This window comes from Leucopleurus acutus (genome assembly GCF_964270905.1).
Source record: "Leucopleurus acutus genome assembly, chromosome: 2".
Taxonomy (NCBI): Eukaryota; Metazoa; Chordata; class Mammalia; order Artiodactyla; family Delphinidae; genus Leucopleurus; species Leucopleurus acutus.
In genome coordinates this window covers 14,605,168-14,621,945 of record NC_139143.1, presented here as the reverse complement: position 1 = coordinate 14,621,945, position 16,778 = coordinate 14,605,168, and the positions used below count along the sequence as shown (strand labels likewise).

The 16,778-nt window shown below is 42.5% G+C and overlaps 1 protein-coding gene across 1 annotated transcript in view; it reads left to right on the top strand.

Annotated features, from left to right (window-relative positions):
- The window catches only part of USH2A (usherin), a gene marked incomplete at both ends in the record, with an annotated part of 783,425 nt that overhangs the window by 737,547 nt on the left and 29,100 nt on the right, over window positions 1–16,778 (top strand). The window contains 3 exons of the mRNA XM_082834448.1: window positions 2,893–3,069; window positions 4,463–4,546; window positions 6,288–6,532. Coding sequence (XP_082690574.1) covers window positions 2,893–3,069; window positions 4,463–4,546; window positions 6,288–6,532 — 506 coding nt within the window. The remainder of the gene's footprint in view (window positions 1–2,892; window positions 3,070–4,462; window positions 4,547–6,287; window positions 6,533–16,778) is intronic.

Sequence of the window (16,778 nt, the reverse complement as noted above, 5' to 3'; positions counted from 1 at the left end):
TTTGAAATTCTCATAACCAGCTTGAGTTGGGCAGACCCCCGACAGAGGGCGCATCTTTCCCCTTGAATGTGCGCTTCCTTTGGCTCTCATTCTCTCCATTTTATCTCCAGCACTGGGCAGAGTCTTAGATACCCAAAATGTGTTGTTTAGTGAGTGAGTGAACGCATCCAGAACGTCTCACGTTTACCACTGGCACCACACAATCAGTGTCCTTTGTCACCCAAGCTATAATCAAAGCAAAGTGTAATCGTTCTTCATAACGTCTACTGCCTAATTGTGTAACCTCCTTTTACCTTTTTGCCTATTCCTCTCGCTATCCTCCCTTCACAAACCCATAAAGAACTGTGAGAAACACTTAGTCCTGAAATGAAAGTGTAGTCAAATGAATTCTGACTTAATAAAAAACGCTACTCCATACGAGGAATGGGACAAAACACCACCACCATCTTTGAGAAGCAATTACCGTTTACAGTACAGACTGTCCCTTATGTACAATGGCTTGACTTCACGATGGTGCCAAAGTGATACACATTCAGTAGAAACTATACTTCAGACTTTGAATATTGATCTTTGTCAGGCTAGCGATCTGTAGTATGATTCTCTCTCATGATGCTGAGGGCAGCTCCCAGTCAGCCACGCCATCAAAAGGGTAAGCAACCAATACACTTACAACCATTCCATACCTGACACCCATTCTGTTTTTCACTTTCAGTACAGTTTGCAATAAATTATAGGAGATGCTCAACCGTTTAGTGTAAAGTAGACTTTGCATTAAATGATTTCTGCCCAGTAGGCTAATGTGAGTGTTCTGAGCACGTTTAAGGTGGGCTAGGCTAAGCGATGATATTTCCACCATCCCGATACAATAGATTTAAACAGCACGAGAGCATAGATAATAAAAGGTAGTGAAATAATTAAGAAGTTACAAAGTTTTAATATTTATTACCTTTGTTTTAATATAATTTATTTAGGTTTATATGATTTAATTTTTAATAGTGGCTGGGTTTAATAACCAACTCACAAAATTCCTGAATATTTAACCATCAGGATGAACCCACTCACCACTGAAGGGCACCCATAAAGTGAATTAGTAGATCATGCTCCTTTAAATACATGTGTACTGATTTTAACAAAAAACCACGGGCTTTGGCGTTAAGCAGGCCTGGGTTCAGATCCTTTGTCCCCTACCAGCTACTGACATTAAGCAGATTATTGGATCTCTCTAAACTTTAGTCTCCTCACATGGAAAATTAGGAACTAATTCTTACAAGATTGTTTTGAGGATTAAATAAAATAAAGTACATCAAGTACTTTATTGTACTTGCATTGTACTACTTTATTGGCACAGTAGCTGTTATCATTTTCTCAGTCTTCAAATCCGTTATTCCTGATTATTTTGATAGTTTGATCACTCTTTTTCCTCAGGAAGATCTCCAAATCCTGCAAGGCAAATAATGCCCCTACCTTTCTATTTTTGTACTGTTTATAAGCCTTCTCTTTGTCTGTGCTGTTATGATGTAGGGGAGAAGTGGAAATCTACTGAAATTAAGTGACAGAGGGAAGCCACAGACAAACACAATAGTATGTTCCATTGTGATATTAGGCACAATTTGTGTTAAAAAATATATATTTAAAGAGGGCTTGATAGCTCTTGTTTCAGTATTTGCAGAAAAATTTTCCTATAACTTTATGAAAATATCTTATTTTAAAAGATGAGAATCAAATTTGTCTTCATCATTGAATCTTACGATCACAAAAGCGTAATTATTCCTTATTTTGTTATATTTCCTCACATCAGCAACAGATGGATTTAATTTTTAAAGGAAAAAAGGATATCCAATTTATTTCTACCACTCACTTTTTTTTTTCTTTTCTTAAAAGCCAATTTCATATATATAGCTGGATCTTAATGCTCTTACAAATGTATTGATTATTTTGGAGAAAATGAGATCTCATGAAATAAATCTCTTCTGACTTGACAAGATGATACGGTATCCCTTCATTTGTTCCTACAAAAATGAGTCATTTAAAAGATGAGCCTCAGTTAAGGATTATCCTTCCTTTATTTTAGTAAGGAGTTGAAAAACGAAAAGTTCTCATGCCTGTTAAATGCACACAACGTTGCTTCTCTATCTGATACAATACTTAGGAGACCTGGGCTTGATTATATACTAATGTACTGTGCTATTGATTGATTAGTCAGGGCAATGAATTATTATACTCGAATTGCTATTTGCAAGGCTTTTTAACTATCTTAGAAAACAAACGAACGGCTCAAGAAAAAGCTTTAAAAATAAATGGGTGCCAAAAGAACATAATTCACCATCTAAGCAGTTTAGTTAGGAGAAAATAAAATATTAACTTCATCTAGTCCTTGGGGCTTTGTAGCAATAAATATTGATTTGATATGAAAAATAGCTATCCACTGTAGTTAATAGTGTTAAGGATACTTTACCTGTTAAAAGAAGGAAAATGCAACAAAATATAAGCTCCGGGGCTATGCTGATGAGCAGAACCATTGTATGTTAATAGTTGTATTTCATAAAACACCACTCTCCATTGATTTTTGTTTGGAAAGCAGGTGCGACATTGCTGAGAAAGCATTTCACATGCGTTCCCATGGTTTTCTTTTCACCCCCAAAGCCAGTTTTTTCCTTTAAGCAGTAAGGGGAATAGGAAGGGTTCCAGCAAGGACAAAAAAAAAAAAATGTGTGCTCATATTTTAAAATAAAAAGCACACTATTTTTAGAACTTACAACCTTCTCCCACATATTTTTAGAACTTACAACCTTCTCCCACTTATTTTTAGAACTTAGAGACTTCTTCCACCTCTTTTTAGAACTTGCAACCTTCTCTCAACTATTTTTAGAACTTACATCCTTCTCCCAACAGTGCCCCAGTACCGTGCCCCTTTCTCGGTGGACAGCAATCTATCCGTGGTATGTGTGGACTGGAGTGGCTCCTTCCTGCTGAACGGGCGGCTGAAGGAGTTCGTCTTGACCGATGGAGGGCAGCGCGTGTACAGCGGCCTCGACACCACCCTCTACATCCCAAAGACCGCGGACAGAAGTGAGTTTCCCATTCCCATTTCTCGGGGTACAAGAAGCTGGGTTTCCCAGCTTTCCGAGATGCTCAATCTGACGATCTGAAAGGTGACCTCCGATGGTCATCATTAACATGTCCTGGGTTAAGTGTTCACTTCTCGTGGGAAAGCGACTGCTCGACATCAATCAGGTTTTCCTGATGACGCTTCTGCTGTGGTCCTCTGAGCACTGCCTCTGCTGACGTGAGGGTCCCCAGGAACAAGACCAGAGGGCAGGTTATGTGCACTAGAGAGATAAAACCCACAGGCAAAGAGTATCCCAAAATAACACACTTTTAGGGACTTCGGAGACTCTCTCGATGCGTCCACAGCCTCCAAAGAGAGCACAATCAGGCCATGACCATCCCCAAATCTTAGACCCTGAGTTAAGGGCTTTCCTTAACCAACATCGGTATCTGTTCTTGAAACAACAACGCTCTTCCCTCTAAAACTGAATACTTTCTCCCTACTTAATTACATGTCCTTCTTCTGTTTGTCTTGTTTTTAAATTGAAATGAGAAAAAGCTTTTCAAGGTACTAAGTATCTTCTAATGATAAACATGGCCACAGGACCAATAGATGTGAGGCCCTTTTGGGCAATCTGGTCTTATACAGTGAATTCATTAGTGGTTGATTTTTTTTAGTTTCCTTGAAAATATGTACTATTTCTTTTGGCTAAAAGGGGCAGGTAAACAATGAGCTCCAGCATTGCATTTACAGCATTTCAAACTTATCAGTAACATTTTTACAACAATTCAGCTCCACATTTTCATGGTCACAGTTCTTGGTCACCTGGGCAGTTTGTTGTGATGGGGAGATGGCCTGAAAGTTGGGAAATACGGGTTCTACCCCTGGCCAGGCCTCTAATCATCTGTGTGACTTACAAGACTCACTTCCCTCAGGCTCCTGGCTACTGTAAGAGGTATTTAGACCATTTGATTTCCCAGATCCCTGTTGAGCCTTCCTGCTTAGTAGGAAACTCTGGGTTGCCTAGTGAAAGGAACACCTGTAAGTTTAAAGGAACAGGTTCAGATTATATGCATAACAAGATACATTCTGTGAATTAGCCTTTATTCTTCAGATAATTCTTTTCCTTTGCTATATAATCTCTAAACTTCTTTAGTTCTGTTGCATATATATATGTTAGTACATAGGGAACATATATGTAATAACGTATATGTTATATACGTTATTACACTAATGATAGCTGTTTTTCTTGATAGTTTTTAAGTTAGAAATAAGTTTGCATAATAGGTAAAACCTCATAACTTGATGTGGAATCCTGTTTTCAGACTTCTTCATGCTATAATACATTGCTTTTCTGGAACTGTGCCCACTGTTTGTAGATGTTGAATAACTGACTCATTTACCTTTGTCTAGCTTTCTTTTTCCAGGTCATCTGCACTACAGATGAAGGAAGTGTTAAGACACCTTTGATTCAATATGATACCAGCACTGGATTTGGTAAACATTTAACTCAAATCCTATTTAGTGTAGTATCTACTCATTTTCCTAAAGAAACATGCATGTTTGTTTATACGTATTTGTGTTTCTTTATGCATACATGTTTGTTTATACATATGTATCTATACATCTTCCATACACCATATGGAAGAAATTGTGTGAAGTGTTGTAAGAATTTTTTTAAGTCCTCTTGAAACTTACATTAGGCAAGGAGTTAGGGTAAACTCTTAAAATGCCAAATCATTGAATTGTAGAGGCAGAGAGATATGACTAAAGTTCTCTCCTAACCACAGATTCTGTCAATAAAGAGCTATATGAATTTGTGCACCAAAAAAAGTGAATTTATAGAGAAAGCCAGAGGAAAGAGAAAATACTCTAATGCCAATTTGTGTTGATAATAACGATAATATTCCAGATTCAGAGTTAGGGTTAGCAAAGTGTAGCCCCCCTCTCATGGAGTTCAATTTTTAATTTTAGTCACCTTCTCTCCCTCCCTTAAACATCCTCACCCCAGTGCTAAATGCTTCCCCTTTAATCAACTTGCCCTGACAATGTGGGTGTGAAGGCCAAGCAGACCCATCCAGTCCTTGAGGGGCTGCAAAGGGGGAAGGCTGTCGAAAGAGTAGGCATTTACAGCTGTGTCTGTCCTTCTTCCTCTTGGCCACGAGCATTGGCTTTAGAAGAGCAGCTCCCTGGCCCTCTGCTGCATGCCAGCCTGCAGGGCGGCTGCGTGGATCCAGAGGCTTCTGAGCTGGTGCTAGCAAAGGGCTGGGATGGAGATGATCTCTGAGACTTTCTCCCACTCAGATTGCCAGGCCGACGGCGATTCCACAGCTTAACGCTGTTCTGCAGTGATCCCATAAGCCTTTCCGAGTCTGCCCCGCTCATTCCAGCTTTCCCACAACCACAGACTTGACAGTCCTGCTACTCCCCATCCTTCAATCCTTCATCCCTGGAAAGCCCTTACTTAGCACAGAGACTGGCACAGAGTAAATGCTCATTAAATGTGAGCTACGTCTATCAGCCTCATGTGCAGAGAATCACATCAACTGAACGTTAACACCTGAATAGAAATCAAAGGTAAGTGGTCCCTTTGCTAAAGGATTTCCATCCCTAGGAAGCTCTCCCAGGGCACTTGAGTGATGACTTGCAGAGCTTTTGTTACTTAACAGAGAGGCCAGAGTACAAGAAGTACTATAAAGACCACATGTTAGTGAGCACAAGCTGTTAACATCCCAATGGAAAATGGTATCTCACGTCTCAAAATCCAGGTTGCAAGAAACTTCGCAGGAACAGGGCTGTTGCATGAAGTGAGGGAGCCCTGGATCCACACAGCATTGACTGTGTATGTAATGGGGTTTCTGTAGCAATATTAGTCTGGGATCCAACCCTCACATGAGCCCAGAAAGGACTGCTCCCCAGGCACACAGCTGTGAAGTAGGCTTTTCCCAAGGTTACTTTGGTAACCCTCTTAAAAAATCCCCTCATCCCCCCTCCAACTGTATTTCCCGGGAGCGTGCCAAGGCAGCTGCAATTTCCAATGTGAGAGGTGTCAGCAAGGTCTCCCAAGGGCTGTAAACTTCTCCTTACACCCACCGACCCACTGCACCATTTCCCCAGCCTGAACACAAGTGCAACAAAGCACTATACATGCCTTTCTAATTTATTAAACAACAGAGCAAGAAATCACAAAATTGCCTTCTGAAATAGCGTTTCCTTTTTCTGTCCCTGGGTTTTGCAGGCCTGGTGCTGACAACTCCTGGAGAAAAGAAAGGATCAGGGAACAAAAGCACGGAGTTCTACAGCGAGTTATGGTTCATAGTGTTAATGGCAATTCTGGGCTTGATCTTGTTGGCCATTTTTCTGTCCCTGATACTACAGAGAAAAATCCTCAAAGAACCATATATAAGAGAGAGGCCTCCTTTAGTGCCTCTTCCAAAGCGGATGTCTCCATTGAATGTATACCCACCGGGGGAAACCCATATGGTATGTCTCTAAAGGCGGCCTCATTTCTCTATCACTGGACTAAAATATTTGTTTGTATTTAGAAGGAAATATTTTCAGAGCCATAGTAGCAAGGGACTAGATGACACTTATGTTTGGCTAAATGTGGAGACCAAGGGAGACTAACCCTAGAAGAGCGTTCTCAACTTTGGTTGCACGTTAGAATCACCTGGTGCTACAGACTGAATATTTGTGTCCCCCCAAAATTCATGTGTTGAAACCCTAATCCCAAGTGTGATGGTATATGGGGGAATGGCCTTTGGGAGGTAGTTAGGTCATGAGGGTGGAGCCCTCATGAATGGGATTAGTGCCCTTATAAAGAGACCCCAGGGAGCTCCCTTGTCCTTTCCACCATGTGAGGACGAGGAAGTGGGCCCACACCAGACACTCAATCTGCTGGCACCTTGATCTTGGACTTCCCAGCCTCCAGAATTTAAGAAATAAATTTCTGTTGCCTCTAGGTCACCCAGTCCATGGTATTCTGTTATAGCAGCCCTAACGGGCTAAGACATCTGGGAAAGTTTTTCAAATGCTGATACCTGGGCCTTATCCCAGAAATTCTGATTTCATTGGCCTTGGATGGGGCCTGGGGATTGGTATTCTTTTTTTAACTCCGAAAGTGATTCTAATGTGCACCAGGGGTGAGTATTTCTGCTTTGTAGTTGTAAGTCAGGGGATGGTGGAGGAGAGTTGTATATTGAAATCACCTGGAGAATTTATAGGTTATATTACTGTATAACTTGGGGAATTAGAAATAAAAGGGGAGATAGGGAAGGACTTAAGTGCCAGCAGTCCTGGGTCTGTTCTTGACCCTGACACCCTGCGCCAGTGCAGATGGATGACTCCTTGTGGCTCCAGACCACGGACCACCTACTGCCAAGATGGAGGTCAGGCAAAGATCTGGGGGGCGAAGGTCACACGGAGGGTGACACAAGGCATCGCTGCACCAAGCACTCATTGAAGAGGTAAAAGATGACTGAATCCCATGGTGCAGTCTGGCATGGGGCTGTGTCTACCTGGGCAAGGAAAGGCTGTAATTTATAAATCCCCCAAGTACCAGTCTGCTCCCCAAACTGTGTGCCAAAATGCATCTGCCCAAGGGGACCCCTTTTCCCCAGTTTGCACAAAGGTTCTATATGAGCTAGTGGCTACCCTGTGCAGCTGAAATTCTGATCACCAATTCCAATGTGTGGGGAGGCTTTCCACACCAACAGGCAATTCTCTGACACCAGCTGGGTGTCCTGCAGTTCAACTAAATTCTGACACTGTCTACCCAGAGATAGCATCAGATTCCACAGGGGAAGGGCTCAGTCCTACAAGACTCTTGTCCCCTCTGTGTCCCCTTCCCCGCCAACCTCAGACGCCAATCACAAGTCCAGATTGTCACCTGTGCTTCTGACCTACTGGCTACAGATTGGGGGTTCCAGTGACCAAATCCTTGGGTTTCTTAATTCGTTAACGAATTTAATGAACAGTAACGAATTTTAAATTTGTTAACATTTTCAAGATCACAAAGCATAAATTGAGTCCAGCTAAGTTTAAGTGCAGATTCTACTTGTACAGTCAGCCCTATATATCTACAGATTCCACACCCACAGACACAGAGGGCTGACCATGAGAATTGAGCATCCTCGGATTTTGGTACCCATGGGAGGGAGTCCTGGAGCCAAATCCCCTTGGACACCGAGGGACAGCTGTAATTACTGGCTTGCAGATCCTTTCATTCTCTGCAATACTAAACAAATAATGCAGTATCACCTCAACACTTAGCAATTAGTTTCTACTCACCGAGTGATTTACATCGCCAAACTCTTATATTATGAAAATGCATCTCCAGATAGTATTAATGTGTGGGTATGATTATACTGTCCTTGGAGAAACGTAAAGAATTTGGGTTTTGGTTTTTTTTTTAATTTTATTGAAGTATAGTTGATTTACAACGTTGTGTTAATTTCTGCTATAGAGCAAAGTGATTCAGTTATACATATATATATTCTTTTTCACATTTTTTCGATTGTGGTTTATCAAAAGATATTGAATAGAGTTCTCCTGCTGTACAGTAGGCACTTGTTGTTTATCCATCCTGTATACAATAGTTTGAATCTGCTAATCCCAAACTTCCAATCCTTACCTCCCTCGTCGCCCTGCCCCTTGACAACCACAAGTCTGTTCTCTGTGTCCTTGAGTCTGTTTCTGTTTCGTAGATAGGTTCATTTGTGTCATATTTTAGATTCCATCATAAGTGATACCATATGATATTTGTCTTTCTCTTTCTGACTTACTTTGCTTAGGAGGTTAATCTCTAGGTCCATCCCTGTTGCTGCAAATGGCATTATTTCATTCTTGTTCATGGCTGAGTAATATTCTCTTATATAAATATAGCACTCTTCTTTATCCATGCATCTGTCAATGGACATGTAGGTTGTTTCCATGTTTGGGGTATTGTAAATAGTGCTTTTATGAACACTGGCGTGCATGTATCTTTTAGAATTAGAGTTTTGTCCTGATATATGCCCAGGAGTGGGATTGCTGGATCATATGGCAACTCTATTTTTAGTTTTTGAGGACCATCCATACTGTTTTTTATAGTGGCTGCACTGATTTACATTCCCACCAACAGTGTAGGAGGGTTCCCTTTTCTATACTCGCCCTCCAGAACTTGTTATTTTTAGACTTTTTAATGATGACTAGTCTGTCCAACTGTGAGGTGGTACCTCACTGTAGTTTTGATTTGCATTTCTCAAATAATTAGCAATGTTGAGCATCTTTTCATGTGCCTGTTGGACATGTGTATGTCTTTTTGGAGAAATGTCTACTGAGGTCTTCAGCCCACTTCTCAGTTAGGTTGTCTGTTTTTTTTATTATTAAGTTGTATGACCTGTTTGTATATTTTGTAAATTAAGCCCTTATCATTTGCATCATTTGCAAATATTTTCTCCCAGTCCATAGCTTGTCTTTTCACTTTACTTATGGTTTCCTTTGCTATGCAAAAGCTTGTAAGTTTGATTAGGCCTCAATTAGTGACTTTTTCCTTTTATTTTTTTAACATCTTTATTAGAGTATAATTGCTTTACAATGTTGTGTTAGTTTCTGCTGTATAACAAAGTGAATCAGCTATATGTATACATATACCCCCATATCCCCTCCCTCTCGAGTCTCCCACCCACCCTATCACACCTCTCTAAGTGGTCACAAAGCACCGAGCTGATCTCCCCATGTTATGCAGCTGCTTCCCACTAGCTATCTATTTTACATTTGGTAGTGTACATATGTCCATGCCATTCTCTCACTTCGTCCCAGCTTACACTTCCCCCTCCCCATGTCCTCAAGTCCATTCTCTATGTCTGTGTCTTTATTCCTGTCCTGTACCTGGGTTCATCAGAAGCATATTTTTCTTTCTAGATTCCATATATATGTGTTAGCATACAGTATTTGTTTTTCTAACTTACTTCACTCTGTATGACAGACTCTAGGTCCATTCACCTCACTACAAATAACTCAATTTCATTTCTTTTTATGGCTGAGTAATATTCCATTGTATATACATGCCACGTCTTCTTTATCCATTCATCTCTTGATGGACACTTAGGTTGCTTCCATGTCCTGGCTATTGTAAATAGTGCTGAAATGAACATTGTGGTACATGACTCTTTTTGAATTATGGTTTTCTCAGGGTACATGCCCAGTAGTGGGATTGCTGGGTGATATGGTAGTTCTATTTTTAGTTTTTTAAGGAACCTCCATAGTGTTCTCCATAGAGGCTGTATCTATTTACATTCCCACCAACTGTGCAAGAGGGTTCCCTTTTCTCCACACCCTCTCCAGCATTTATTGTTTGTAGATTTTTTGGTGATGGCCACTCTGACTGGTGTGAGATGATATCTCATGTAGTTTTGATTTGCATTTCTCTAATGATTAGTGTTGCTGAGCATCCTTTCATGAGTTTGTTGGCAATCTGTATATCTTCTTTGGAGAAATGTCTCTTTAGGTCTTCTGCCCATTTTGGATTGGGTTGTTTGTTTTTTTGATATTGAGCTGCATGAGCTGTCTTCTGTATTTTAGAGATTAATCTTTTGTCAGTTGACTCGTTTGCAAATATTTTCTCCCATTCTGAGGGTTGTCCCATTCTGAGGCCAGACACTATAAAACTCTTAGAGGAAAGCATAGGAAAAACACTCTTTGACATAAATCACAGCAAGATCCATTTTGTTTTAATTTTATTGCCCTGAGTGACTGACCTAAGAAAACATTAGTACAACTTATGTCAGAGTATGTTTGGCTTATGTTCTCTTCTAGGAGTTTTATGGTGTCATGTCTTATATGTAAGTCTTTAAGCCATTTTGAGTTTCTTTTTGTGTATGGTGTGAGGGTGTGTTCTAACTTCATTGATTTTCATGCAGTTGTCCAACTTGCCCAACAGGACTTACTGAAGAGACTCTTTTTCCCATTGTATATTCTTGCTTCCTTTGTCACAGATTAATTGACCATAGGTGTCTGGGTTTATTTCTGGCCTCTCTAATAGTTCCATTGATACCTATGTCTTTTTGTGCCAATACCGTGCTATTTGATTACTGTAGCTTTGTAGTATTGTTCCAACAACCTACTCCTGGGGTTCAATTAATTTGCTAGAATAAGTCACAGAACCCAGAGAAACATCTTACTTGCTGGATCACCCAGTTTCTTCTAAAAGGATATAAATCAGAAACAGCTGTTAGAAGAGATGCACAGAACTACAGATGGGGGAAGGACACAGAGCTTCCATGCCCTCTCTGATCACTCCACTTTCCCAAAATCTCCAGGTGTTCGCCAACCTGGAAGCTCTCTGAACGCCATTTTGGGGGGTTTTCCAGAGGCTTCATTACATAGACATGATTGACTAAATTATTGGCCACTGGTCATTGATTCAACCCCCATTCCTTCTCCCCTCCCTGGAGATCAGGGGGTTGGACTGAAATTTCCAACCCTCTAATCAGGGGGTTGGTTTCCCAGGCAACCAGTAGTCAACCTTAGGTGCAACCAAAAGTCACTTCATTAACATAACAAAAGACACCTGTGTCAGTCTAATCACTTAGGAAATCCTAAGGAGTTTAGAAGCCCTGTACCAGAAACGGGATGAAGACCTAATATATATATTTCTCATTATAAATCAGTTATCACAGCAGCACCCAAATGGAGCACAGAAACCTGGGCAAACGGCTTAAGTTTCAATCCTTCAGAAAACAGAGATGAGGGAACGCTAGCATTGTCCACCTTCCATATCTCTTCAGTCTTCAAGGACACAGCAATGACAGAGGTCAATGCCCCGATGAAGCTGTATTGTGGCCAAGTAGCAGAATAGGCGGGGGCATGAGAGGGCAGCTGTTCCTCGTAGACCCGTGGACTGTGGTGGATGCAGAGGCAGCTGGGGGAAAGTGACGTGGTGGCGGGGAAGCAAGGAAGATGCCACCCACGTCCCTTAGCCTGGGCTCCCTCGCCATCCACATCTCCCCGATCCACTCTCCTGGCTCTGTCCTCCAAACCTCCTTCCTCTCTGAGCACATGAGGCTCTGCCTGCGGGGCAGCTGCTGAATGCAGGGCTGTTGAGTGGGCAGTTCAGGCGCTGGGGCCGTGTGCTTCTGTTCAGGGGAGAGCCCTGAGGAGGCTCTGGCTGAGGGGCTGACACTGAAGAACTTTCCCTTGTTGCAGAGTAACGTTCTCTCTCCGACGAGGCCGTGCTCTTAGAGGATGCACCACTGCTGGAGGGAAGTGCATGGAAGAGCCAGGCAGGCCGGAGAGGTCTGTTAGGCGATCTGGGAAATGAGTTAAATCAACCCTGGGGTGCATCGAGGGTGTGGAGAAGGTGGATGGGATCACCCGGGTTTATCGACTCTGTAACATGACGTCCAGTTACAGGAAACTTACCCACGGACCAGTAGCATCCAGGACTGGGTTCAGTGATCAGTTCTGTCCCTCCACCCATCCCTACAGCCCAGCCCCTCTGCCTCCCAGACCTTCCTGAGGAGGAATCCAGTTTTGCCCGTTTGGTTAGGTTAGTGATCAAGAAACGAGCAGCTCATCCCTGTGGGCAAGTTACACTCGATGGTTCCGTTGCTTGGAGTTATCCTGAGTCTTGTTAAGCTCTGTCTTGTCAAAGTGAGACCCCTGACTATCGGTATCAGCATCGCATGGGAGGCTGACCTGCGTCTCAGCGGAAGAAACCTGAGAGTCTGCCATTTCCAGCAACCTTGGAAAGGCTGATGCTCAGTGAAGTTTGAGAACAGCCCCGAATGAATGAAAGGATAACACAGTTGCTGTGAGCAGCGTGTACAGCCCGATGACCAATAAGACCCAGTTGGGGGTGGTGACTGCGTGATTCCACTTAGATGAGGTTTTAAATAGTCAAACTCAGGGAAGCAAAGACTAGAATGGTGGTTGCCAGGGGCTGTGGGAGGGGGAAATGGGGAGTTGATAATGAACAGGTGGAAAGCTTCAGTAATGCAAGATGAAGTTCTAGAGCTCTGCTGTACCGCATGGTCCTACAGAGAACAGCGCTGTATTGGAGAGAGGGTAGATCTCTTACTGCAAGACAATAAAATTAAATTAAAAAACAAACAGGTGAGACTGCTGATGAGTCCTTGCAGTCCTGACAGGATCCAGGCCCAGCCCCCTGTGGGCGGGGACATAGGCTTCAGCTGAGAGGAGCAGGCAGAGGAATTCAAACTCCCTCCTCCTCTCCTCCCCTGACCACCCCGGCCAAGCAGAGTGGCACCCACCTGATTGACCTCTGCCGAGGGGCCAGGACAGAGTGAGGAGGGGAAGGGGAGGGGGCCGGCTGGCTGTGGGGGCTCTGGGCGCAGAGAAGGGGCTGCTCATCAGAAGGGAGGGTGCTACTTGCAGGCCCCGGAGCATTCCCAGGAGTGAAATCTGGGGTCTACCGGGGTGCCAGGCAGTGTTCCCCAGCCCATTCAATCAGTTTAACTCTACCCAGTGGACGAAAGTTCCTTACAAGCTTGCTTTTGTAAAACCTCTTTGAAACTGAACTGTTCTCACAGTGTTGGAGAACTGGATGATTATTAGCAAAGGTTAGTCAAACCAAAGAGAAGACCCTTTGCATTAATAGAACAAAAGCAAGAGCTGATGCGGATGTCCGTGCGCTCTGGAACCTGCAGGTATGAATCTGAATAAGAGCCACCTGCATTCACCTGCTCTGCTTCCCAGGCTGACTTGCTTTTCCCTTGAGTAGGTCAATGCTAGCTACCCCTACAGCGCGCGCGCACGCACACACACACACCCTCATCTGCCAAGCCCTGGTTTCAAGGCTGCTGCAAACCTGTCCCAGGCACTCCTGTCCTCTGAACAGGTAAGATACTCTTTAATATCAGAGACAAATTGGTAGAAGGCTTTTCAGCTCAACTTTGAAGAGAGAGAGATGGGGCAGAGGTGCCAGAGAAAGGGAGAACTTTTTCTATTGTTTACTTCTAAATGTGTTAACATTTTCAAGATCACGCAGCATAAATTGAGTCCAGCTAAGTTTAAGGGTAGGTTTTACTTGTACACTCAGCCCTATGAGTCTACACGTTCCACACCCACAGACACAGAAGGCTGATTATGGGACTGGAGCATCTTTGGATTCTGGTACCCATGGCGGGGTCCTGCAGCCAACCCCCCTTGGATACCGAGAGACAATTGTAATGTAATAACTGGCTTGCAGATCCTTTCATTCTCTGCAATACTAAGCAAATAATGCAGTGTTACCGTGGTACTAAGCACTTAGTTTCTACTCACCGAGTAATTTAAATTGCAGAACTCTCTATATATGAAAATGCCTCTCCAGATAGCATATTAACGTGTGGGTATGATTATGCTATTCTTGGAGAAACACAAAGAATTTGTTTTCATGTTTTTTTTTAATTTTCTTGAAGTAGAGTTGATTCATCGTGTTGTGTTCATTTCTGCTGTACAGCAAAGTGATTCAGTTTTATACACACACACACACACGTTTTTTTATATTCATTTCCATACTGGCTTATCTGAGGATATTGAATATAGTTCCCTGTGCTATAGAGTAGGGGCTTGTTGTTTATTCATCACATATAAAATAGTTTGCATCTGGTAATCCCAAACTCCCCATCCATCCCTCCCCCACGCCCCTTCCCACTGGCAACCACAAGTCTGTTCTCTATGTCTGTGAGTCTGTTTCTGTTTTGTATATAGATGCATTTGTTTTATATTTTAGATTCCATCCTAAGTGATATTTGTCTTTCACTTTCTGACTTACTTCACTTAGTATGATAATCTCTCGACCCATCCATGTTGCTGCAAATGGCATTATTTTATTCTTTATTATGGCTGAATAATATTCCCTTGTATAAATATACCACATCTTCCTTATCCACACATCTGTCCAGGGACATTTAGGTTGTTTCCATGTCTTGGATATTGTACATGGTGCTGCTGTGAACATTGTGGTGCATGTATCCTTTTGAATTAGAGTTTTGTCTGGTTATATGCCCTGGAGCGGGATTGCTGGATCATATAGCAACTCTATTTTCAGTTTTTTGAGGAACGTCCATACTGTGTTCCGTAGTGGCTGCACCAACTGACATTCCCACCAAGAATGTAGGAGGGTTCCCTTTTCTCCACACCCGCTCCAGGAGTTGTTGTTTGTAGACTTTTTTTTTTTTTTTTCCGGTACGCCGGCCTCCCACTGTTGTGGCCTCTCCCGTTGCGGAGCACAGGCTCTGGACGCGCAGACTCAGCAGCCATGGCTCACGGGCCCAGCCGCTCCGCGGCATGTGGGATCTTCCCGGACCAGGGCACGAACCCGCATCCCCTGCATCGGCAGGTGGTCTCTCAACCACTGCGCCATCAGGGAAGCCCCATGTAGACTTTTTAATGATGGCCATTCTGACCAGTGTTAGGTGGTACTTCATTGTAGTTTTGATTACCATTTCTCTAATAACTAGTGAATATGAGCATCTTTTCATGTGCCTCTTGGCCAGCCGTATGTCTTCTTTGGAGATATGTCTATTTAGGTCTTCTGTCCATCTTTCAATTGGGTTGTTCTATTTTTATTTATTTAATTATTATTATTATTGTGTGTGTGTGTGTGCGCTGCATTGTGCGGCTTGCAGGATTTTAGTTCCCTGACCAGGGATTGAAATTGGGCCATGGCTGTGAAAGCCCCAGTCCTAACCCCTGGACCACCTGGGAAGTTCTGGGGTTCTTTGTTTTTTCTCACTGAGTTGTATGAGCTGTTTGTACATTTTAGAAATTAAACCCTTATCGGTCGCATCATTTGCAAATATTTTCTCCCAGACTGTAGGTTGTCTTTCTGTTTGGTTTATGGTTTCATTTGCTGTGCAAAAGCTTATAAGTTTGATTAGGTCCCATTTGTTTATTTTTGCTTTTATTTCTATTGCCTTGGGAGACTGACCTAAAAAAAATCAGTATTTATGATTTTAGGTCAGAAAATGCTTGGCCTTTGTTCCCTTCTAGGAGTTTTTTGGTGTCGCGTCTTATATTTAAGTCTTTAAGCCATTTTGAGTTTATTTTTGGGTATGGTGTGAGGGTGTGTTCTAACTTCATTGATTTTTATGCAGTTGTCCAACTTTCCCAACAGGACTTACTGAAGAGATGCTTTTTCCCATTATATATTCTTGCTTCCTTTGTCAGAGGTTAATTGACCATAGGTGTGTGGGTTTATTTCTGGCCTCTCTATTCAGTTCCATTGATACCTATGTCTTTTTGTGCCAATACCATGGTATTTGATTACTGTAGCTTTGTAGTATTGTTCCAACAACCTACTCCTGGGGTTCAATTAATTTGCTAGAATAAGTCACAGAACCCAGAGAGACATCTTACTTGCTGGATTACCAGTTTCTTCTAAAAGGATGTAAATCAGAAACAGCTGTTAGAAGAGATGCACAGAACTACAGGTGGGGGAAGGACGCAGAGCTTCCATGCCCTCTCTGATCACTCCACTTTCCCAAAATCTCCAGGTGTTTGCCAACCTGGAAGCTCTCTGAATGCCATTTTGGGGGGTTATCCAGAGGTTTCATTACATAGACATGATTGACTAAATTATTGGCCACTGGTCATTGATTCAACCCCCATTCCTTCTCCCCTCCCTGGAGATCAGGAGGTTGGACTGAAATTTCCAACCCTCTAATCAGGGGGTTGGTTTCCCAGGCAACCAGTAGTCAACCTTAGGTGCAACCAAAAGTCACTTCATTAACATAACAAAAGA